Source organism: Heterodontus francisci, chromosome 7 (genome assembly GCF_036365525.1).
Source record: "Heterodontus francisci isolate sHetFra1 chromosome 7, sHetFra1.hap1, whole genome shotgun sequence".
In the NCBI taxonomy this organism is placed as follows: Eukaryota; Metazoa; Chordata; class Chondrichthyes; order Heterodontiformes; family Heterodontidae; genus Heterodontus; species Heterodontus francisci.
The window spans coordinates 6,354,581-6,379,380 of NC_090377.1; the positions used below are offsets into that span (position 1 = coordinate 6,354,581).

The 24,800-nt window shown below is 48.3% G+C and overlaps 1 protein-coding gene across 8 annotated transcripts in view; it reads right to left on the reverse strand.

The window, feature by feature from the left end:
* tns1b (tensin 1b) overlaps positions 1-24,800 on the reverse strand; it is a 939,527-nt gene that overhangs the window by 643,055 nt on the left and 271,672 nt on the right. For 6 of the 8 annotated variants that reach the window (XM_068034709.1, XM_068034713.1, XM_068034715.1 and 3 more), the window contains exon 3: positions 746-783. The exons of the other annotated variants lie outside the window; for them this stretch is intronic. In XM_068034709.1, coding sequence (XP_067890810.1) covers positions 746-783 — 38 coding nt within the window. The remainder of the gene's footprint in view (positions 1-745; positions 784-24,800) is intronic. 8 annotated transcript variants of the gene reach the window in all.

Here is a 24,800-nt window from a genome sequence, read left to right on the forward strand (position 1 = left end):
TGTGTAACCTGTCCTCATAATTTAACCCTTTTAGCCCCGGTACAGAACTATAGAAAGTTTACAGCAGAGAAAGAGGCCCCCATTGTGTCTGCGCCTGATGAAAAATGAGCCACCTATTCTAATCCCACCTCACAGAATTTGGTCCGTAGCCCTGCAGGTTGCGGCACTTGAGGTGCCTATCCAGACTCCTTTGTCATCACTCTGGTGAATCTGTTCTGTCCCCTCTCCAAGGTCAATATCTCCTTCCTGAGGTCCTGGTTGCACAACTGAACCCAATTACTCCAGATGGGGTCTGACCAGAGCTTTATATAAACTGTAACATCACTTCCTCCCCTTTATATTCCAGTCCTCCAGATAAAGGCCAATATTCCATGAGTTTTCTTGATTTTTTTTCGTAGCTGTGCACTAGTTTTTAGCGACTATGGAAAGCATATTGCTTTGTGGAGCACTGTAGCTCTGAGGGAATTCCGTGCAGCTCTGTCACGGCCCTTTTAACTCAGTAATGTATTTAAGATTATAATTATGATCTGAAGAAGGAGGCTGCAGGGAGTCAGACAGAATTCCCCCCACCCCCTCCACCACTTCAAATATCTTTCTCACAGCAGACAACACCAGTTAGCTGTCTCTCTCTCTCTCCCCCCACACCGCCACTCCGCCCTCACCCTGTCACATTCAATATCCCTCAGCAATAACCCACAGGGTCAGTGAAGGGGAAAGATGATTGAATTCTGCAAAAATGCCTTACCTTTCTTTCACATTTCTTGTGACATGTCAGTTTGCAAACTGGGGAGAGAGAGAGAGAGGAAACATTAGCTGGAATTCAGAGACTCAAAAACTGTAAAAGAAATTAAAGAGACAACATAGACAACATAGGGTTCATCTGCTTTCGACTAACCTCAGTGTATCCTGGGTTCCATAATCTCGCTATTTAATATACACACACACACCCACACACATACAGACAGGCACACACACACAGAAAAGATCCTTGTAAAGTCAGAGTGGTTTCTCAAACTGCCAAGACTCTTGGTGCAGCCTGAATTCACTGGCAGCTTGCCAGGTCTGTCTTCGACAGGTATGTCAGTGAATGATGTGGTCGCCTCTACTTAAATAACAACCCACTTTGTTTAACCCACAGCACGGCCACAGTGAAGGCACTTTGGGAGAATAGCCTCAGGCATCAAATATTTTTGAGAGGAGAGCGGAAGCAGAGAAAGAAAATCTGGAATCTGCCACCACTGAACCGGATTTATAGGTGAAAGGAGGCAAATCTGAGGCAGGACTCTCTCAAAAAGCTAAACAAAAAATAAATTCCCACTACTGCCCTGCTCTATGAATTAATTCCCCATTGGCGCAGTGGTTTGCACCGCAGCCTCACAGCTCCAGCGACCCGGGTTCAATTCTGGGTACTGCCTGTGTGGAGTTTGCAAGTTCTCCCTGTGACCGTGTGGGTTTCCTCCGGGTGCTCCGGTTTCCTCCCACAGCCAAAGACTTGCAGGTTGGTAGGTAAATTGGCCATTGTAAATTGTCACTAGTGTAGGTAGGTGGTAGGAGAATTGAGGGAAGGTGGGGATGTGGCAGGAAATATGGGATTAATGTAGGATTAGTATAAATGGGTGGTTGATGGTCGGCACAAACTCAGTGGGCCGAAGGGCCTGTTTCAGCGCTGCATCTCTCGATGACTCTATGACATTACAGATGCTCATTCTAATTGGAGAGTGTATTCAATGGAGTCTGACTATTCTTCATTATTCCAATGAACTGACCAGTGACCTATAGCATTAAATGTCGACAAGATATTCGACCATGATGGGGATGAGGAAAACACAGCCACAGGCAGGGAGTCACTGGACACTGATCAGGAGGGAGAACGCCAGCTGTTTTTAAACTATTTCCCCCCTCGCTAACCTTGGTGGCACTGAGGCCCATTGTAAACCGATGGTTATCTCCCTAAACTGAGTTCTGCTGACACATCACAGACTGGGAATGGAGCCAAGGAACTTCTTCCATTGCAGAAAAATGAATTGGCATTTCCATAGCGTCCTTTACAACTGCAGAACCAAAACGTTGCACAGCGAATGAGGTACCTTTTTTTGAAGTGAAATCAATGCGCAGGAATGTAGGAAACAGGAAACACGGCGGAGAACTTGGACCTTTTGTTGGTTCAGGGATGAATATTGGCCAGACCAGTGGGGAGAACTCCCCTGATCTTCTTCAAAATAGTGGCTGTGGAATCTTTTATATCCACCTAAGAAGGCAGAAACATCCCCACTGAGCAGCTGGGGCACAATTCCATCCCACGCTGTTGCCAGGAGCCAATATTGACACAGATCATCCCTGCCAACCGAGCACTCAACACCAACTTCCTCATTAGTTTGTGTCGAAATGTACCCCTGTGAGAGTCAGTGTGTGTGGAACTGTACCCCAGTGAGAGTCCGTATATGTGGAACTGTACCCCAGTGAGAGTCAGTGTTTGTGGAACTGTATCCCAGTGAGAGTCGGTGTGTGTGGAACTGTATCCCAGTGAGAGTCAGTGCGTGTGGAACTGTATCCCAGTGAGAGTCAGTGTGTGTGGAAACGTACCCCAGTGAGAGTTAGTGTGTGTGGAAATGTACCCCAGTGAGAGTCAGTGTGTGCAGAACTGTACCCCAGTGTGAGTCAGTGTATGTGGAACAGTACCCCAGTGAGAGTCAGGGTGTGTGGAACTGTACCTCAGTGAGAGTCAGTGTGTGTGGAACTGTATCCCAGTGAGAGTCAGTGTGTGTGGAAACGTACCCCAGTGAGAGTCAGTGTGTGTGGAAATGTACCCCAGTGAGAGTCAGTGTGTGTGGAACTGTACCCCAGTGTGAGTCAGTGTATGTGGAACAGTACCCCAGTGAGAGTCAATGTGTGTGGAACTGTACCCCAGTGAGAGTCAGTGTGTGTGTAACTGTACTCCAGTGAGAGTCAGTGTGTGTGGAACTGTACCCCAGTGTGAGTCAGTGTATGTGGAACTGTACCCCAGTGAGAGTCAATGTGTGTGGAACTGTACCCCAGTGAGAGTCAGTGTGTGTGTAACTGTACTCCAGTGAGAGTCAGTGTGTGTGTAACTATAACCCAGTGAGAGTCAGTGTGTGTGTAACTGTACTCCAGTGAGAGTCAGTGTGTGTGTAACTATAACCCAGTGAGAGTCAGTGTGTGTGCAACTGTACCCCAGTGAGAGTCAGTGTGTGTGGAACTGTACCTCACTGAGAGTCAGTGTGTGTGGAACTGTACCCCAGTGAGAGTCAGTGTGTGTGTAACTGTACCCCAGTGAGAGTCAGTGTGCGTGGAACTGTATCCCAGTGAGAGTCAGTGTGTGTGGAACTGTACCGCAGTGAGAGTCAGTGTGTGTATAACCGTATCACACTGAGAGTCAGTGTGTGTGTAACTGTATCACACTGAGAGTCAGTGCGTGTGGAACTGTACCCCAGTGAGAGTCAGTGTGTGTGGATTTGTACCCCAGTGAGAGTCAGTGTGTGTGTAACTGTACTCCAGTGAGATTCAATGTGTGTGTAACTGTACCCCAGTGAGAGTCAGTGTGTGTGGAACTGTACCCCAGTGAGAGTCAGGGCAGATGGTCACAGTTGATGGAATGTGATGCCCTTCGCCCCTGTTGAACTTCTTGCTGGTTTTGTTGGAGTGTTGTTGCTTGAACTCAGTGGCCCTGGGTCAGGGAGGATGTAAACGAGCCATTGTTCAGTGACTCTGGCTGGGAGGTGGAGGGAAGGTAACTGTCCCTTAGTAACTATTGGTCTTCCATTACTCTTTACCTTGGTCAGTACTGTATCCAGTTTTGGTCGCTCTACATAGTAAAGGAAATACTTGCCTTTGAGGGGATGCAGTGAAGGTTCATTTGTTTGATTCCTGTGGTGAAAGGTGGAAGAAAGACTTTCATTTCTGTAACGCCTTTCACAACCACTGGATGTCTCAAAGTGCTTTCCAGCCAATGAAGTACTTTTGAAGCGTAGTTGTTGTTGCAATCTGGGAAATGCAGGAGCCAATTTGTGCACAGCAAGCTCCCACAAACAAAAAATGTGATAATGTCCCGATAATCTGTTTTTGTGATGTTGGCTGAGGGATAAAAATTAATCCAGAGCACAGGGGATGCTTATCTTACTGAGTTAAAACATTTTCTTTCTTGTCATACTAATTTTATGAAAGTCCAAAAGTTTTTGTGTTGCTTTTGATTTTCCTGCATGAAGTGCTTATTTATTTTATTTAGAGATACAGCAATTGAAACAGGCCCTTCGGCCCATCTAGTCTGTGCTGACCAACAACCACCCATTTATACTAATCCTACATTAATCCCATATTCCCTACCACCTACCTACACTGGGGGCAATTTATAATGGCCAATTTACCTATCAACTTGCAAGTCTTTGGCAGTACCCAGAACTGAACCCAGGTCACTGGAGCTGTGAGGCTGCGGTGCTAACCACTGCGCCACTGTGCCGCCCGCATCTCACTGACTGCTTTGAAATTGTGCCGGGGTATCGTTTACACCCATCTGCTCAAGCAGAAGGGTCTTCAGTTTAATGTCTCCTCCGAAGGTCAACACCTCTGACAGCGCTGCACTCCCTCAGTACTGCACTGCAGGCATCAGCATTGATTTTGGTGCTTTAGCTGTCGAGTGAGATTTGAACCTGAAACTTTATGACTCAGAGGCAGGAGTGCTGCCAACTAGTTACAGCTGACACTGAAAGGGAAGCCCTGTCAGAAGAGATTGAGTAGAATGTGCCTATATTCTCTGGAGTTTACAAGAATGAGAGGTGATCTCATTGAAACATTTTCAATTTTGATGCGTTTGACAGGGTAGATGCTGGGAGGCTGTTTTTCCCGAGCTGGAGAGTCTCGAACTGGAAGCTTTTGTCACAGGATAAGGGGTCGGCCATTTCCGACTGAGATGTGGAGAAATTCCTTCACTCAGAGGATTGTGAACGTTTGGAATTCTCCATCCCAAAGGGCTGTAAACACTCAGTCATTGAGTATATTCAAGACTGAGATTGGTAGATGTTTGGTCTCTCAGAGAATTAAGGGATGTGGGGATAGTGCAGGAAAGTGGAATGAGGTAGAGGATCAGCCATAATGTTATTGAATGGTGGAGCAGGCTGGAGGGGCCGAATGGTCCACTCCAGGTCTTATTTCTTATATTCTTATATTGTTGTGTTACTCTAATGACCCTCAATAACAATTGACTTTCCTTATAATAGAACCACATAAAACCTAGTTAGGCAGGGAAACTAGGATCGCAGGGAACAAAGAGTGAAAGAGATGGTAACGGATAGATAACATACAAACATACGAATTCGGAGCAGAAGTAGGCCATTCAGCCCATCGAGTCTGCTCTACCATTTACTAAGATCATGGCTGATCTGTTTCTGTCTCGAATTCCACACTCCCATCTACCCCGATAATCTGTGATTCACTTGCCTAACAAGAATCTATCTACCTCCACCTTAAAAATATTCAATGACCCCGACTCCACCACCTTCTGAGGCAGAGAGTTCCAAAGTCGCGCAACCCTCAGAGAGAAAAAAATTCACCTCGTCTCTGTCCTAAAAGGGTGACCCCTAATTTTAAATCAGTGACAGCTAGTTCTGGACTCACCCACAAGAGGAAACATCCTTTCCACATCCACCTTGTCAAGACCGTAATACCCATCCACCTTTCCATGGCTCACACAGAGCCCCACAGCTCCCCACCCCCATCTGAAACAATGTACCTGTACTGCATACCACTCTGAAATCCAGCCACTTCACATCCAGAATCTCGGGGCAGTCAGAGTGAGTGGGAACCCTGGCTGATGTCCCTCCTTTCTGACCCAGGGCAACTGAGTTCAACCAGACAGCACTCACAGGCATCAGCTTGTTTGGGAGCAGAGGGCCTCACACTCAGCCAGGCAAAACCATCCGCCCCATCGCTGAGTTCTGAAACTGTCAGTGGAAGTATGGAAAACAGATTGAGCATATTATACTGAGGAGTAAAAGGCTGTGTCAAGAGACGATCAGCATCGTCTGGGACAGTGCGTGATCATCACAGCAGAATTGATTGATCGAGGGGCATTTACACCACTTCATCTCGACCTATTTCATGCTACCTCTCTCACTGACGCTAACTTTATATTCATCTTTCCTTCACTCCTTCGACTTCTCTCAATCAATTTATTTTTGGATCTATCCATCTCTTGCTCTCTGTCTCTCTTTCTCCCTCTCCGTCCACTTCTTCTTCTCTTTCTCTCCTCCCTCTCTTGCCCTCTGACACTCTTTCCCCCTCTCTGTCCATTTCTTCTAATGTTTCTCTCCTCCCTCTTTAGCCCTCTGACTCTCTTTCCCCCTCTCTGTCCACTTCTTCATCTGTTTCTCTACTCCCTCCCTTGCCCTCTGTCTCTCTTTCCCCCTCTCTGTCCATCTCTTCATCTGTTTCGCTCCTCCCCCTCTTACGCTGTGTCTCTCTTTCCCCCTCTCTATCGATCTCTTTATCTGTATCTCTCCTCCCTCTCTTGCCCTCTATCTCTCTTTCCCCCTCTCTGTCCATCTCATCATCAGTTTCTCTCCTCCACCTCTAAACCTCTGTCTCTCTTTCCCCCTCTCTGTCGATCTCTTCATCTGTTTCTCTCCTCCCTCTCTTGCCCTCTGTCTCTCTTTCCCCCTCTCTATCCATCTCTTCATCTATTTCTCTCCTCCCTCTCTTGCCCTCTGTCACTCATTCCCCCTCTCTGTCCAACTCTTCATTAGTTTCTCTCCTCCCTCTCTTGCACTCTGTCTCTCTTTCCCCTTCTCTCTCCATCCCTTCATCTGTTTCTCTCGTCCCTCTCTTGCCCTCTGTGTCTCTTTCTCCCTCTCTGTCCATCTCATCATCAGTTCATCTCCTCCCTCTCTTGCCCACTGTCTCTCTTTCCCCCTCTCTGTCCATCTCTTCATCAGTTTTAACCTCCCTCTCTTGCGGTCTGTCTCTCTTTCCCCCTCTCTGTCCATCTCTTCATCTGTTTGTCTCCTCCCTCTCTTTCTTTCTGTATCTCATTCCCCCTCTCTGTCCATCTCTTCAACTATTTCTCTCCTCCCTCTCTCACCCTCTGTCTCTCTTTCCCCCTCTCTGTCCATGTCTTCATGTGTTCACTACCCCCTCTCTTGCTCTCTGTCTCTCTTACCCCCTCTCTGTACATCACTTCATCTGTTTCTCTCCTCCCTCTCTCACCATCTGTCTCTCTTTCCCCCTCACTATCCATCTCTTCATCAGTTTCTCTCCACCCTCTCTTGCTCGCTGTCTCTCTTTCCCCCTCTCTGTCCATCTATCCATCAGTTTCGCTCCTCCCCATCTTACCCTCTGTCTCTCTTTCCCCCTCTCGGTCGATCTCTTCATCTGTTTCTCTCCACCCTCTCTTGTACTCTGTCTCTCTTTCCCCCTCTCTGTCCATCTCTTCATCTGTTTCTATCCTCCCTCTCTTGAGGTTGTCTCTCTTTCTCCCTCTCTGTCCATCTCTTCATCTGTTTCCCTCCTCCCTCTCTTGCCTTCTATCTCTCTTTCCCCCTCTCTGTCCATCTCTTCATCTGTTTCTCTCCGCCCTCTCACACCCTCTGTCTCTCTTTACCCCTCGATGTCCATCTCTTCAGCTGTTTTATCCTCCCTCTCTTGCGGTCTGTCTCTCTTTCCCCCTCTCTGTCCATATCTTCATCTGTTTCTCTCCTCCCTCTCTTGCCCTCTGTCTCTCTTTCCCCCTCTCTGTCCATCTCTTCAACTATTTCTCTCCTCCCTCTCTCACCCTCTGTCTCTCTTTCCCCCTCTCTGACCATCTCTTCATCTGTTTCTCTCCTCCCTCTGTCACCCTCTGTCTCTGTTTCCCCCTCTCTGTCCATGTCTTCATCTGTTCACTCCTCCCTCTCATGCTCTCTGTCTCTATTACCCCTCTCTGTCCATCTCTTCATCTATTTCTCTCCTCCCTCTCTTGCCCTCTGTCACTCTTTCCCCCTCTCTGTCCAATTCTTCATTAGTTTCTCTCCTCCCTCTCTTGCACTCTGTCTCTCTTTCCCCTTCTCTCTCCATCCCTTCATCTGTTTCTCTCGTCCCTCTCTTGCCCTCTGTGTCTCTTTCTCCCTCTCTGTCCATCTCTTCATCAGTTTCTCTCCTCCCTCTCTTGCCCACTGTCTCTCTTTCCCCCTCTCTGTCCATCTCTTCATCTGTTTCTCTCCTCCCTCTCTTGCCCTCTGTCTCTCTTTCCCCCTCTCTGTCCATCTCTTCATCAGTTTTAACCTCCCTATCTTGCGGTCTGTCTCTCTTTCCCCCTCTCTGTCCATCTCTTCATCTGTTTGTCTCCTCCCTCTCTTTCTTTCTGTATCTCATTCCCCCTCTCTGTCCATCTCTTCAACTATTTCTCTCCTCCCTCTCTCACCCTCTGTCTCTCTTTCCCCCTCTCTGACCATCTCTTCATCTGTTTCTCTCCTCCCTCTGTCACCCTCTGTCTCTGTTTCCCCCTCTCTGTCCATGTCTTCATCTGTTCACTCCTCCCTCTCATGCTCTCTGTCTCTATTACCCCTCTCTGTCCATCTCTTCATCTGTTTCTCTCCTCCCTCTCTTGCCCTCTGTCACTCTTTCCCCCAGTGAGAGTCAGTGTGTGTGGAACTGTCCCCCAGTGAGAGTCAGTGTGTGTGGAACTGTACCCCAGTGAGAGTCAGTGTATATGGAACTATACCCCAGCGAGTGTCAGTATCTGTGGAAATGTACCCCAGTGAGAGTCAGTGTCTGCGGAACTGTACCCCAGTGAGAGTCAGTGTGTGTGGAAATGTACCCAAGTGAGCGTCAGTGTATGTGGAAATGTACCCCAGGGAGAGTCTGTGTATATGGAACTGTACCCCAGTGAGAGTCAGTGTATATGGAACTGTACCCAAGTGAGAGTCAGTGTCTGCGGAACTGTACCCCAGTGAGAGTCAGTGTATGTGGAACTGTACCCCAGCGAGTGTCAGTATAGGTGGAAATGTACCCCAGTGAGAGTCAGTGTGAATGGAACTGTACCCCAGCGAGTGTCAGTGTGTGTGGAACTGTACCCCAGTGAGAGTCAGTGTATATGGAACTGTACCCCAGCGAGTGTCAGTATCTGTGGAAATGTACCCCAGTGAGAGTCAGTGTATATGGAACTGTACCCCAGCGAGTGTCAGTGTGTGTGGAAATGTACCCCAGTGAGAGTCAGTGTCTGCGGAACTGTACCCCAGTGAGAGTCAGTGTATATGGAACTGTACCCTAGCGAGTGTCAGTATCTGTGGAAATGTACCCCAGTGAGAGTCAGTGTATATGGAACTGTACCCCAGTGAGAGTCAGTGTGTGTGGAAATGTACCCCAGTGAGAGTCAGTGTGTGTGGAACTGTACCCCAGTGAGAGTCAGTGTGTGTGGAAATGTACCCCAGTGAGAGTCAGTGTCTGCGGAACTGTACCCCAGTGAGAGTCAGTGTATATGGAACTGTACCCCAGCGAGTGTCAGTATCTGTGGAAATGTACCCCAGTGAGAGTCAGTGTATATGGAACTGTACCCCAGTGAGAGTCAGTGTCTGCGGAACTGTACCCCAGTGAGAGTCAGCGTGTGTGGAACTGTATCCCAGTGAGAGTCAGTGTGTGTGGAACTGTACCCCAGTGAGAGTCAGCGTGTGTTGAACTGTATCCCAGTGAGAGTCAGGGCAGATGGTCACAGTTGATGGAATGTGATGCCCTCAGCCCCTGTTGTACTTCTTGCTGGTTTTGTTGGAGTGTTGTTGCTTGAACTCAGTGGCCCTGGGTCAGGGAGGATGTAAACGAGCCATTGTTCAGTGACTCTGGCTGGGAGGTGGAGGGAAGGTAACTGTCCCTTAGTAACTATTGGTCTTCCATTACTCTTTACCTTGGTCAGTACTGTATCCAGTTTTGGTCGCTCTACATAGTAAAGGAAATACTTGCCTTTGAGGGGATGCAGTGAAGGTTCATTTGTTTGATTCCTGTGGTGAAAGGTGGAAGAAAGACTTTCATTTCTTTCACGCCTTTCACAACCACTGGATGTCTCAAAGTGCTTTCCAGCCAATGAAGTACTTTTGAAGCGTAGTTGTTGTTGCAATCTGGGAAATGCAGGAGCCAATTTGTGCACAGCAAGCTCCCACAAACAAAAAATGTGATAATGTCCCGATAATCTGTTTTTGTGATGTTGGCTGAGGGATAAAAATTAATCCAGAGCACAGGGGATGCTTATCTTACTGAGTTGAAACATTTTCTTTCTTGTCATACTAATTTTATGAAAGTCCAAAAATTTTTGTGTTGCTTTTGATTTTCCTGCATGAAGTGCTTATTTATTTTATTTAGAGATACAGCAATTGAAACAGGCCCTTCGGCCCATCTAGTCTGTGCTGACCAACAACCACCCATTTATACTAATCCTACATTAATCCCATATTCCCTACCACCTACCTACACTAGGGGCAATTTATAATGGCCAATTTACCTATCAACTTCCAAGTCTTTGGCTGTGGGAGGAAACCTGAAAACCCGAAGGAAACCCATTCAGTCACAGGGAGATCTTGCAAACTCCGCACAGGCAGTACCCAGAACTGAACCCAGGTCACTGGAGCTGTGAGGCTGCGGTGCTAACCACTGCGCCGCTGTGCCGCCCGCATCTCACTGACTGCTTTGAAATTGTGCCGGGGTATCGTTTACACCCATCTGCTCAACCAGAAGGGTCTTCAGTTTAACGTCTGCTCCGAAGGTCAACACCTCTGACAGCGCTGCACTCCCTCAGTACTGCACTGCGGGCATCAGCATTGATTTTGGTGCTTTAGCTGTCGAGTGAGATTTGAACCTGAAACTTTATGACTCAGAGGCGGGAGTGCTGCCAACTAGTTACAGCTGACACTGAAAGGGAAGCCCTGTCAGAAGAGATTGAGTAGAATGTGACTATATTCTCTGGAGTTTACAAGAATGAGAGGTGATCTCATTGAAACATTTTCAATTTTGATGCGTTTGACAGGGTAGATGCTGGGAGGCTGTTTTTCCCGAGCTGGAGAGTCTCGAACTGGAAGCTTTTGTCACAGGATAAGGGGTCGGCCATTTCCGACTGAGATGTGGAGAAATTCCTTCACTCAGAGGATTGTGAACGTTTGGAATTCTCCATCCCAAAGGGCTGTAAACACTCAGTCATTGAGTATATTCAAGACTGAGATTGGTAGATGTTTGGTCTCTCAGAGAATTAAGGGATGTGGGGATAGTGCAGGAAAGTGGAATGAGGTAGAGGATCAGCCATAATGTTATTGAATGGTGGAGCAGGCTGGAGGGGCCGAATGGTCCACTCCAGGTCCTATTTCTTATATTCTTATATTGTTGTGTTACTCTAATGACCCTCAATAACAATTGACTTTCCTCATAATGGAACCACATAAAACCTAGTCAGGCAGGGAAACTAGGATCGCAGGGAGCAAAGAGTGAAAGAGATGGCAATGGATAGATAACATACAACCATACGAATTCGGAGCAGAAGTAGGCCATTCAGCCCATTGAGTCTGCTCTACCATTTAGTAAGATCATGGCTGATCTGTTTCTGTCTCGAATTCCACACTCCCATCCACCCCGATATCCTTTGATCCCCTTGCCTAACAAGAATCTATCTACCTCCACCTTAAAAATATTCAATGACCCCGACTCCACCACCTTCTGAGGCAGAAAGTTCCAAAGTCGCACAACCCTCAGAGAGAAAAAAATTCACCTCGTCTCTGTCCTAAAAGGGTGACCCCCAATTTTAAATCAGTGACAGCTAGTTCTGGACTCACCCACAAGAGGAAACATCCTTTCCACATCCACCTTGTCAAGACCGTAATACCCATCCACCTTTCCATGGCTCACACAGAGCCCCACAGCTCCCCACCCCCATCTGAAACAATGTACCTGTACTGTATCCCACTCTGAAATCCAGCCACTTCACATCCAGAATCTCGGGGCAGTCAGAGTGAGTGGGAACCCTGGCTGATGTCCCTCCTTTCTGACCCAGGGCAACTGAGTTCAACCAGACAGCACTCACAGGCATCAGCTTGTTTGGGAGCAGAGGGCCTCACACTCAGCCAGGCAAAACCATCCGCCCCATCGCTGAGTTCTGAAACTGTCAGTGGAAGTATGGAAAACAGATTGAGCATATTATACTGAGGAGTAAAAGGCTGTGTCAAGAGACGATCAGCATCGTCTGGGACAGTGCGTGATCATCACAGCAGAATTGATTGATCGAGGGGCATTTACACCACTTCATCTCGACCTATTTCATGCTACCTCTCTCACTGACGTCAACTTTATATCCATCTTTCCTTCACTCCTTCGACTTCTCTCAATCAATTTATTTTTGGATCTATCCATCTCTTGCTCTCTGTCTCTCTTTCTCCCTCTCCGTCCTTTTCTTCTTCTGTTTCTCTCCTCCCTCTCTTGCCCTCTGACACTCTTTCCCCCTCTCTGTCCATTTCTTCTAATGTTTCTCTCCTCCCTCTTTAGCCCTCTGACTCTCTTTCCCCCTCTCTGTCCATTTCATCTGTTTCTCTACTCCCTCTCTTGCCCTCTGTCTCTCTTTCCCCCTCTCTGTCCATCTCTTCATCTGTTTCTCTCCTCCCCCTCTTACGCTGTGTCTCTCTTTCCCCCTCTCTATCGATCTCTTTATCTGTATCTCTCCTCCCTCTCTTGCCCTCTATCTCTCTTTCCCCCTCTCTGTCCATCTCATCATCAGTTTCTCTCCTCCACCTCTAAACCTCTGTCTCTCTTTCCCCCTCTCTGTCGATCTCTTCATCTGTTTCTCTCCTCCCTCTCTTGCCCTCTGTCTCTCTTTCCCCTTCTCTCTCCATCCCTTCATCTGTTTCTCTCGTCCCTCTCTTGCCCTCTGTGTCTCTTTCTCCCTCTCTGTCCATCTCATCATCAGTTTCTCTCCTCCCTCTCTTGCCCACTGTCTCTCTTTCCCCCTCTCTGTCCATCTCTTCATCAGTTTTAACCTCCCTCTCTTGCGGTCTGTCTCTCTTTCCCCCTCTCTGTCCATCTCTTCATCTGTTTGTCTCCTCCCTCTCTTTCTTTCTGTATCTCATTCCCCCTCTCTGTCCATCTCTTCAACTATTTCTCTCCTCCCTCTCTCACCCTCTGTCTCTCTTTCCCCCTCTCTGTCCATGTCTTCATGTGTTCACTACCCCCTCTCTTGCTCTCTGTCTCTCTTACCCCCTCTCTGTACATCACTTCATCTGTTTCTCTCCTCCCTCTCTCACCATCTGTCTCTCTTTCCCCCTCTCTATACATCTCTTCATCAGTTTCTCTCCACCCTCTCTTGCTCGCTGTCACTCTTTCCCCCTCTCTGTCCATCTATCCATCAGTTTCGCTCCTCCCCATCTTACCCTCTGTCTCTCTTTCCCCCTCTCGGTCGATCTCTTCATCTGTTTCTCTCCACCCTCTCTTGTACTCTGTCTCTCTTTCCCCCTCTCTGTCCATCTCTTCATCTGTTTCTATCCTCCCTCTCTTGCGGTCTGTCTCTCTTTCTCCCTCTCTGTCCATCTCTTCATCTGTTTCCCTCCTCCCTCTCTTGCCCTCTATCTCTCTTTCCCATTCTCTGTCCATCTCTTCATCTTGTTTTGCTCCACCCTCTCTTGCCTTCTATCTCTCTTTCCCCCTCTCTGTCCATCTCTTCATCTGTTTCTCTCCGCCCTCTCACACCCTCTGTCTCTCTTTACCCCTCGATGTCCATCTCTTCAGCTGTTTTATCCTCCCTCTCTTGCGGTCTGTCTCTCTTTCCCCCTCTCTGTCCATATCTTCATCTGTTTCTCTCCTCCCTCTCTTGCCCTCTGTCTCTCTTTACCCCTCTCTGTCCATCTCTACAACTATTTCTCTCCTCCCTCTCTCACCCTCTGTCTCTCTTTCCCCCTCTCTGACCATCTCTTCATCTGTTTCTCTCCTCCCTCTGTCACCCTCTGTCTCTGTTTCCCCCTCTCTGTCCATGTCTTCATCTGTTCACTCCTCTCTCTCATGCTCTCTGTCTCTATTACCCCTCTCTGTCCATCTCTTCATCTGTTTCTCTCCTCCCTCTCTTGCCCTCTGTCTCTCCTTCCCCCTCTCTATCCATCTCTTCATCTATTTCTCTCCTCCCTCTCTTGCCCTCTGTCACTCTTTCCCCCTCTCTGTCCAATTCTTCATTAGTTTCTCTCCTCCCTTTCTTGGATTCTGTCTCTCTTTCCCCTTCTCTCTCCATCCCTTCATCTGTTTCTCTCGTCCCTCTCTTGCCCTCTGTGTCTCTTTCTCCCTCTCTGTCCATCTCTTCATCAGTTTCTCTCCTCCCTCTCTTGCCCACTGTCTCTCTTTCCCCCTCTCTGTCCATCTCTTCATCTGTTTCTCTCCTCCCTCTCTTGCCCTCTGTCTCTCTTTCCCCCTCTCTGTCCATCTCTTCATCAGTTTTAACCTCCCTATCTTGTGGTCTGTCTCTCTTTCCCCCTCTCTGTCCATCTCTTCATCTGTTTGTCTCCTCCCTCTCTTTCTTTCTGTATCTCATTCCCCCTCTCTGTCCATCTCTTCAACTATTTCTCTCCTCCCTCTCTCACCCTCTGTCTCTCTTTCCCCCTCTCTGACCATCTCTTCATCTGTTTCTCTCCTCCCTCTGTCACCCTCTGTCTCTGTTTCCCCCTCTCTGTCCATGTCTTCATCTGTTCACTCCTCCCTCTCATGCTCTCTGTCTCTATTACCCCTCTCTGTCCATCTCTTCATCTGTTTCTCTCCTCCCTCTCTTGCCCTCTGTCACTCTTTCCCCCAGTGAGAGTCAGTGTGTGTGGAACTGTCCCCCAGTGAGAGTCAGTGTGTGTGGAACTGTACCCCAGTGAGAGTCAGTGTATATGGAACTGTACCCCAGCGAGTGTCAGTATCTGTGGAAATGTACCCCAGTGAGAGTCAGTGTCTGCGGAACTGTACCCCAGTGAGAGTCAGTGTGTGTGGAAATGTACCCAACTGAGCGTCAGTGGATGTGGAAATGTACCCCAGTGAGAGTCAGTGTACATGGAACTGTACCCAAGTGAGAGTCAGTGTCTGCGGAACTGTACCCCAGTGAGAGTCAGTGTATGTGGAACTGTACCCCAGCGAGTGTCAGTATCTGTGGAAATGTACCCCAGTGAGAGTCAGTGTGTATGGAACTGTACCCCAGCGAGTGTCAGTGTGTGTGGAAATGTACCCCAGTGAGAGTCAGTGTGTGTGGAACTGTACCCCAGTGAGAGTCAGTGTATATGGAACTGTACCCCAGCGAGTGTCAGTATCTGTGGAAATGTACCCCAGTGAGAGTCAGTGTATATGGAACTGTACCCCAGCGAGTGTCAGTGTGTGTGGAAATGTACCCCAGTGAGAGTCAGTGTCTGCGGAACTGTAACCCAGTGAGAGTCAGTGTATATGGAACTGTACCCCAGCGAGTGTCAGTATCTGTGGAAATGTACCCCAGTGAGAGTCAGTGTATATGGAACTGTACCCCAGTGAGAGTCAGTGTGTGTGGAAATGTACCCCAGTGAGAGTCAGTGTGTGTGGAACTGTACCCCAGTGAGAGTCAGTGTGTGTGGAAATGTACCCCAGTGAGAGTCAGTGTCTGCGGAACTGTACCCCAGTGAGAGTCAGTGTATATGGAACTGTACCCCAGCGAGTGTCAGTATCTGTGGAAATGTACCCCAGTGAGAGTCAGTGTATATGGAACTGTACCCCAGTGAGAGTCAGTGTCTGCGGAACTGTACCCCAGTGAGAGTCAGCGTGTGTGGAACTGTATCCCAGTGAGAGTCAGTGTGTGTGGAACTGTACCCCAGTGAGAGTCAGCGTGTGTGGAACTGTATCCCAGTGAGAGTCAGGGCAGATGGTCACAGTTGATGGAATGTGATGCCCTCAGCCCCTGTTGAACTTCTTGCTGGTTCTGTTGGAGTGTTGTTGCTTGAACTCAGTGGCCCTGGGTCAGGGAGGATGTAAACGAGCCATTGTTCAGTGACTCTGGCTGGGAGGTGGAGGGAAGGTAACTGTCCCTTAGTGACTATTGGTCCTCCATTACTCTTTACCTTGGTGAGTACTGTATCCAGTTTTGGTCGCTCTACATAGTAAAGGAAATACTTGCCTTTGAGGGGATGCAGTGAAGGTTCATTTGTTTGATTCCTGTGGTGAAAGGTGGAAGAAAGACTTTCATTTCTTTCACGCCTTTCACAACCACTGGATGTCTCAAAGTGCTTTCCAGCCAATGAAGTACTTTTGAAGCGTAGTTGTTGTTGCAATCTGGGAAATGCAGGAGCCAATTTGTGCACAGCAAGCTCCCACAAACAAAAAATGTGATAATATCCCGATAATCTGTTTTTGTGATGTTGGCTGAGGGATAAAAATTAATCCAGAGCACAGGGGATGCTTATCTTACTGAGTTAAAACATTTTCTTTCTTGTCATACTAATTTTATGAAAGTCCAAAAGTTTTTGTGCTGCTTTTGATTTTCCTGCATGAAGTGCTTATTTATTTTATTTATAGATACAGCAATTGAAACAGGCCCTTCGGCCCATCTAGTCTGTGCTGACCAACAACCACCCATTTATACTAATCCTACATTAATCCCATATTCCCTACCACCTACCTACACTGGGGGCAATTTATAATGGCCAATTTACCTATCAACTTGCAAGTCTTTGGCAGTACCCAGAACTGAACCCAGGTCACTGGAGATGTGAGGCTGCGGTGCTAACCACTGCGCCACTGTGCCGCCCGCATCTCACTGACTGCTTTGAAATTGTGCCGGGGTATCGTTTACACCCATCTGCTCAAGCAGAAGGGTCTTCAGTTTAATGTCTCCTCCGAAGGTCAACACCTCTGACAGCGCTGCACTCCCTCAGTACTGCACTGCAGGCATCAGCATTGATTTTGGTGCTTTAGCTGTCGAGTGAGATTTGAACCTGAAACTTTATGACTCAGAGGCAGGAGTGCTGCCAACTAGTTACAGCTGACACTGAAAGGGAAGCCCTGTCAGAAGAGATTGAGTAGAATGTGCCTATATTCTCTGGAGTTTACAAGAATGAGAGGTGATCTCATTGAAACATTTTCAATTTTGATGCGTTTGACAGGGTAGATGCTGGGAGGCTGTTTTTCCCGAGCTGGAGAGTCTCGAACTGGAAGCTTTTGTCACAGGATAAGGGGTCGGCCATTTCCGACTGAGATGTGGAGAAATTCCTTCACTCAGAGGATTGTGAACGTTTGGAATTCTCCATCCCAAAGGGCTGTAAACACTCAGTCATTGAGTATATTCAAGACTGAGATTGGTAGATGTTTGGTCTCTCAGAGAATTAAGGGATGTGGGGATAGTGCAGGAAAGTGGAATGAGGTAGAGGATCAGCCATAATGTTATTGAATGGTGGAGCAGGCTGGAGGGGCCGAATGGTCCACTCCAGGTCCTATTTCTTATATTCTTATATTGTTGTGTTACTCTAATGACCCTCAATAACAATTGACTTTCCTTATAATAGAACCACATAAAACCTAGTTAGGCAGGGAAACTAGGATCGCAGGGAACAAAGAGTGAAAGAGATGGTAACGGATAGATAACATACAAACATACGAATTCGGAGCAGAAGTAGGCCATTCAGCCCATCGAGTCTGCTCTACCATTTACTAAGATCATGGCTGATCTGTTTCTGTCTCGAATTCCACACTCCCATCTACCCCGATAATCTGTGATTCCCTTGCCTAACAAGAATCTATCTACCTCCACCTTAAAAATATTCAATGACCCCGACTCCACCGCCTTCTGAGGCAGAGAGTTCCAAAGTCGCACAACCCTCAGAGAGAAAAAAATTCACCTCGTCTCTGTCCTAAAAGGGTGACCCCTAATTTTAAATCAGTGACACCTAGTTCTGGACTCACCCACAAGAGGAACCATCCTTTCCACATCCACCTTGTCAAGACCGTAATACCCATCCACCTTTCCATGGCTCACACAGAGCCCCACAGCTCCCCACCCCCATCTGAAACAATGTACCTGTACTGTATCCCACTCTGAAATCCAGCCACTTCACATCCAGAATCTCGGGGCAGTCAGAGTGAGTGGGAACCCTGGCTGATGTCCCTCCTTTCTGACCCAGGGCAACTGAGTTCAACCAGACAGCACTCACAGGCATCAGCTTGTTTGGGAGCAGAGGGCCTCACACTCAGCCAGGCAAAACCATCCGCCCCATCGCTGAGTTCTGAAACTGTCAGTGGAAGTATGGAAAACAGATTGAGCATATTATACTGAGGAGTAAAAGGCTGTGTCAAGAGACGATCAGCATCGTCTGGGACAGTGCGTGATCATCACAGCAGAATTGATTGATCGAGGGGCATTTACACCACTTCATCTCGACCTATTTCATGCTACCTCTCTCACTGACGCCAACTTTATATCCATCTTTCCTTCACTCCTTCGACATCTCTCAATCAATTTATTTTTGGATCTATCCCTCTCTTGCTCTCTGTCTCTCTTTCTCCCTCTCCGTCCATTTCTTCTTCTGTTTCTCTCCTCCCTCTCTTGCCCTCTGACACTCTTTCCCCCTCTCTGTCCATTTCTTCTAATGTTTCTCTCCTCCCTCTTTAGCCCTCTGACTCTCTTTCCCCCTCTCTGTCCATTTCATCTGTTTCTCTACTCCCTCTCTTGCCCTCTGTCTCTCTTTCCACCTCTCTGTCCATCTCTTCATCTGTTTCTCTCCTCCCCCTCTTACCTTCTGTCTCTCTTTCCCCCTCTCTGTCGATCTCTTTATTTGTTTCTCTCCTCCCTCTCTTGCCCTCTGTCTCTCTTTCCCCCTCTCTGTCCATCTCTTCATCTGTTTCTCTCCTCCCCCTCTTACCCTGTGTCTCTCTTTCCCCCTCTCTATCGATCTCTTTATCTGTATCTCTCCTCCCTCTCTTGCCCTCTATCTCTCTTTCCCCCTCTCTGTCCATCTCATCATCAGTTTCTCTCCTCCACCTCTAAACCTCTATCTCTCTTTCCCCCTCTCTGTCGATCTCTTCATCTGTTTCTCTCCTCCCTCTCTTGCCCTCTGTCTCTCTTTCCCCCTCTCTATCCATCTCTTCATCTATTTCTCTCCTCCTTCTCTTGCACTCTGTCTCTCTTTCCCCTTCTCTCTCCATCCCTCCATCAGTTTCTCTCCTCCCTCTATTGCCCACTGTCTCTCTTTCCCCCTCTCTGTCCATCTCTTCATCTGTTTCTCTCCTCCCTCTCTTGACCTCTGTGTCTCTTTCTCCCTCTCTGTCCATCTCTTCATCAGTTTCTCTCCTCCCTCTCTTGCCCACTGTCTCTCTTTCCCCCTCTCTGTCCATCTCTTCATCAGTTTTAACCTCCCTCTCTTGCAGTCTGTCTCTCTTTCCCCCTCTATGTCCATCTCTTCATCTGTTTGTCTCCTCCCTCTCTTTCTTTCTGTATCTCATTCCCCCTCTCTGTCCATCTCTTCAACTATTTCTCTCCTCCCTCTCTCACCCTCTGTCTCTCTTTCCCCCTCTCTGACCATCTCTTCATCTGTTTCACTCCTCCCTCTGTCACCCTCTGTCTCTGTTTCCCCCTCTCTGTCCATGTCTTCATGTGTTCACTACCCCCTCTCTTGCTCTCTGTCTCTCTTACCCCCTCTCTGTACATCACTTCATCTGTTTCTCTCCTCCCTCTCTCACCATCTGTCTCTCTTTCCCCCTCTCTATCCATCTCTTCATCAGTTTCTCTCCACCCTCTCTTGCTCGCTGTCTCTCTTTCCCCCTCTCTGTCCATCTATCCATCAGTTTCGCTCCTCCCCATCTTACCCTCTGTCTCTCTTTCCCCCTCTCGGTCGATCTCTTCATCTGTTTCTCTCCTCCCTCTCTTGTACTCTATCTCTCTTTCCCCTCTCTGTCCATCTCTGCATCTGTTTCTATCCTCCCTCTCTTGCGGTCCGTCTCTCTTTCTCCCTCTCTGTCCATCTCTTCATCTGTTTCCCTCCTCCCTCTCTTGCCCTCTATCTCTCTTTCCCATTCTCTGTCCATCTCTTCATCTTGTTTCGCTCCACCCTCTCTTGCCTTCTATCTCTCTTTCCCCCTCTCTGTCCATCTCTTCATCTGTTTCTCTCCTCCCTCTCACACCCTCTGTCTCTCTTTACCCCTCGATGTCCATCTCTTCATCTGTTTTATCCTCCCTCTCTTGCGGTCTGTCTCGCTTTCCCCCTCTCTGTCCATATCTTCATCTGTTTCTCTCCTCCCTCTCTTGCCCTCTGTCTCTCTTTCCCCCTCTCTGTCCATCTCTTCATCTGTTTCTCTCCTCCCTCTCTTGCCCTCTGTCTCTCTTTCCCCCTCTCTGTCCATCTCTTCATCAGTTTGTCTCTACCCTCTCTTTCTTTCTGTAACTCATTCCCCCTCTCTGTCCATCTCTTCAACTATTTCTCTCCTCCCTCTCTCACCCTCTGTCTCTCTTTCCCCCTCTCTGACCATCTCTTCATCTGTTTCTCTCCTCCCTCTCTTGCCCTCTGTCACTCTTTCCCCCTCTCTGTCCAATTCTTCATTAGTTTCTCTCCTCCCTCTCTTGCACTCTGTCTCTCTTTCCCCTTCTCTCTCCATCCCTTCATCTGTTTCTCTCGTCCCTCTCTTGCCCTCTGTGTCTCTTTCTCCCTCTCTGTCCATCTCTTCATCAGTTTCTCTCCTCCCTCTCTTGCCCACTGTCTCTCTTTCCCCCTCTCTGTCCATCTCTTCATCAGTTTCTCTCCTCCCTCTCTTGCCCACTGTCTCTCTTTCCCCCTCTCTGTCCATCTCTTCATCAGTTTTAACCTCCCTCTCTTGCGGTCTGTCTCTCTTTCCCCCTCTCTGTCCATCTTTTCATCTGTTTGTCTCCTCCCTCTCTTTCTTTCTGTATCTCATTCCCCCTCTCTGTCCATCTCTTCATCTGTTTCTCTCCTCCCTCTGTCACCCTCTGTCTCTGTTTCCCCCTCTCTGTCCATGTCTTCATCTTTTCACTCCTCCCTCTCATGCTCTCTGTCTCTATTACCCCTCTCTGTCCATCTCTTCATCTGTTTCTCTCCTCCCTCTCTTGCCCTCTGTCACTCTTTCCCCCTCTCTGTCCAACTCTTCATTAGTTTCTCTCCTCCCTCTCTTGCCCACTGTCTCTCTTTCCCGCTCTCAGTCCATCTCTTCATCTGTTTCTCTCCTCCCTCTCTTGATATCTGTATCTCTTTCCCCCTCTCTGTCCATCTCTTCATCTATTTCTCTCCTCCCTCTCTTGCCCTCTGTCACTCTTTCCCCCTCTCTGTCCATCTCTTCATCTGTTTTATCCTCCCTCTCTTGCCCTCTGTCACTCTTTCCCCCTCTCTGTCCAAATCTTCATTAGTTTCTCTCCTCCCTCTCTTGCACTCTGTCTCTCTTTCCCCTTCTCTCTCCATCCCTTCATCTGTTTCTCTCGTCCCTCTCTTGCCCTCTGTGTCTCTTTCTCCCTCTCTGTCCATCTCTTCATCTGTTTCTCTCCTCCCTGTCTTGCCCTCTTTCTCTCTTTCCCCATCTCTGTCCAGCTCTTCATCAGATTCTCTCCTCCATCTCTTGCCAACTGTCTCTCGTTACCCATCGCTGTCCATTTCTTCATCTGTTTCTCTCCTCCCTCTCACACCCTCTGTCTCTCTTTCCCCCGCTCTGTTCATTCCTTCATCTGTTTCTCAGCACCCTCTCTTGCCCACTGTCTCTCTTACCCTCTCTCTGTCCATCTCGTCATCTGTTTCTCTCCTCCCTCTCTTGCCCTCTGTCTCTCTTTCCCCTTCTCTATCCATCTATTCATCTGTTTCCCTCCTCCTTCTCTTGCACTCTGTCTCTCTTAACCCCTCTCTGTCCATCTCTTCATCTGTTCCTCTCCTCCCTCTCTCACCCTCTGTCTCTCTTTCCCCCTCTCTGTCCATCTCTTCATCTGTTTCTCTCCTCCCTCTCTTGATATCTGTCTCTCTTTCCCCCTCTCTTTACATCCCCTCATCTGATTCTCTCCTCTCTCTATTCCTCTCTGTATCTCTTTCCCCCTCTCTGTCCATGTCTTCATCTATTTCTCTCCTCCCTCTCTTTCTCTCTGCCTCTGTTTCTCCCTATCTGACCATCTATTCGTCTGTTTCTCTGCTCCCTCTGTTGCCCTCTGTCTCTCTTTCCCCCTCTCTATCCAGCTCTTCATCGGTTCTCTCCTCACTCGCTCACCCTCTTTCTCTCTTTCCCGCTCTCATTCCATCCCTTCATCTGTTTCTCTCCTCTCTCTCTTGCCCTCTGTCACTTTCCCGTCTATGTCCATCTCTTCATCTGTTTCTCTCCTCTCTCTCTTGCCCTCTGTCTCTCTTTCCCCCTCTCTGTCAATCTCATCATCTGTTTCTCTCCTCCCTCTCTCACACTCTGTCTCTCTTTCTCCCTCTCTTTCCATCCCTTCATCTGTTCCTCTCCTCCCTCGCTTGCCAACTGTCTCTCTTTCACCCTCTCGGTCGATCTCTTCATCTGTTTCTCACCTCCTTCTCTTGCCCACTGTCTCTCTTGCACCCTCTCTGTCCATATCTTCAACTGTTTCTCTCCTCCCTATCTTGCCTTCCGTCTCTCTTTCCCCCTCTCTGTCCATATCTTCAACTGTTTCTCTCCTCCCTATCTTGCCTTCTGTCTCTCTTTCCCCCTCTCTGTCCATCTCTTCATCTGTTTTATCCTCCCTCTCTTGCTCTCTGTCTCTCTTTTCCCCTCTCTGTCCATCTCTTCATATGTTTCTCTCCTCACTCTCTAACCCTCTGTCTCTCTTTCCCCCTCTCTTTCCATCTCCTCATCTGATTCTCTCCTCTCTCTATTCCTCTCTGTATCTCTTTCCCCCTCTCTGTCCATCTCTTCATCTATTTCTCTCCTCCCTCTCTTTCTCTCTGTCTCTCTTTCTCCCTCTCTTTCCATCCCTTCATCTGTTCCTCTCCTCCCTCGCTTGCCAACTGTCTCTCTTTCCCCATCGCTGTCCATTTCTTCATCTGTTTCTCTCCTCCCTCTCTCACACTCTGTCTTTCTTTCCCCCTCTCTATCCATCACTTCATCTGTTTCTCTCCTCTCTCTCTTGCCCTCTATCTCTCTTTCCCCCTCTCGATCCATCTCTTCATCTGCTCCTCTCCTCCCTCTCTCACCCTCTGTCTCTCTTTCCCCCTCTCTGCCGATCTCTTCATCTGTTTATCTCCTCCCTCACTTGTACTCTGTCTCTCTTTCCCCCTCTCTGTCCACCTCTTCATCTGTTTCTATCCTCCCTCTCTTGCCGTCCATCTCTTCATCTGTTTCCCTCCTCCCTCTATTGCCCTCTATCTCTCTTTCCCCCTCTCTGTCCATCTCTTCAGCTGTTTCTCTCCTCCCTCTCTCACCCTCTGTCTCTCTTTACCTCTCTATGTCCATCTCTTCATATGCTTCTTTCCTCCCTCTCTTGCCCTCGATCTCTCTTTCCCCCTCTCTGTCCATCTCTTCATCAGTTTCACTCCTCCCTCTATTGCCCTCTGTCTCTCTTTCACCCTCTCTGCCGATCTCTTCAACTGTTTCTCACCTCCCTCAATTGCCATCTGTCTCTCTTTCCCCCTCTCTGTCCATATCTTCATCTGTTCCTCTCCTCCCTCGCTTGCCAACTGTCTCTCTTTCCCCATCGCTGTCCATTTCTTCATCTGTTTCTCTCCTCCCTCTCTTGCCCTCTGTCTCTCTTTCGCCCTCTCTGTCCATCTCTTCATCTGTTTCTCTCCTCCCTCTCTCACCCTCTGTCTCTCTTTCCCCCTCTCGATCCATCTCTTCATCTGCTCCTCTCCTCCCTCTCTTGCACTCTGTCTCTCTTACCCCCTTGCTGTCCAACTCTTCATCTGTTTCTCTCCTCCCTCTCTTGCACTCTGTCTCTCTTTCCCCCTCTCTGCCGATCTCTTCATCTGTTTATCTCCTCCCTCACTTGTACTCTGTCTCTCTTTCCCCCTCTCTGTCCACCTCTTCATCTGTTTCTATCCTCCCTCTCTTGCCGTCTGTCTCTCTTTCTCCCTCTCTATCCATCTCTTCATCTGTTTCCCTCCTCCCTCTCTTGCCCTCTATCTCTCTTTGCCCTTCTCTGTCCATCTCTTCATCTTGTTTCGCTCCTCCCTCTCTTGCCCTCTATCTCTCTTTCCCCCTCTCTGTCCATCTCTTCATCTGTTTCTCACCTCCCTATCTTGCCTTCCATCTCTCTTTCCCCCTCTCTGTCCATATCTTCAACTGTTTCTCTCCTCCCTATCTTGCCTTCTGTCTCTCTTTCCCCCTCTCTGTCCATCTCTTCATCTGTTTGTCTCCTCCCTCTCTTTTTTTCTGTACCTCATTCCCCCTCTCTGTCCATCTCTTCAACTATATCTCTCCTCCCTCTCTCACCCTGTCTCTCTTTCCCCATCGCTGTCCATCTCATCATCTGTTTCTCTCCTCCCTCTCTTGCCCTCTGTCTCTCTTTCCCCCTCTCGATCCAGCTCTTCATCTGTTTCTCTCCTCACTCTCTCACCCTCTTTCTCTCTTTCCCGCTCTCATTCCATCCCTTCATCTGTTTCTCTGCTCTCTCTCTTGCCCTCTGTCACTTTCCCGTCTATGTCCATCTCTTCATCTGTTTCTCTCCTCCCTCTCTTTCTCTCTGTCTCTGTTTCCCCCTCTCTGTCAATCTCATCATCTGTTTCTCTCCTCCCTCTCTCACACTCTGTCTCTCTTTCTCCCTCTTTTTCCATCCCTTCATCTGTTTCTCTCCTCCCTCTCTTGCCCTCTATCTCTCTTTCCCCCTCTCGATCCATCTCTTCATCTGCTCCTCTCCTCCCTCTCTTGCACTCTGTCTCTCTTTC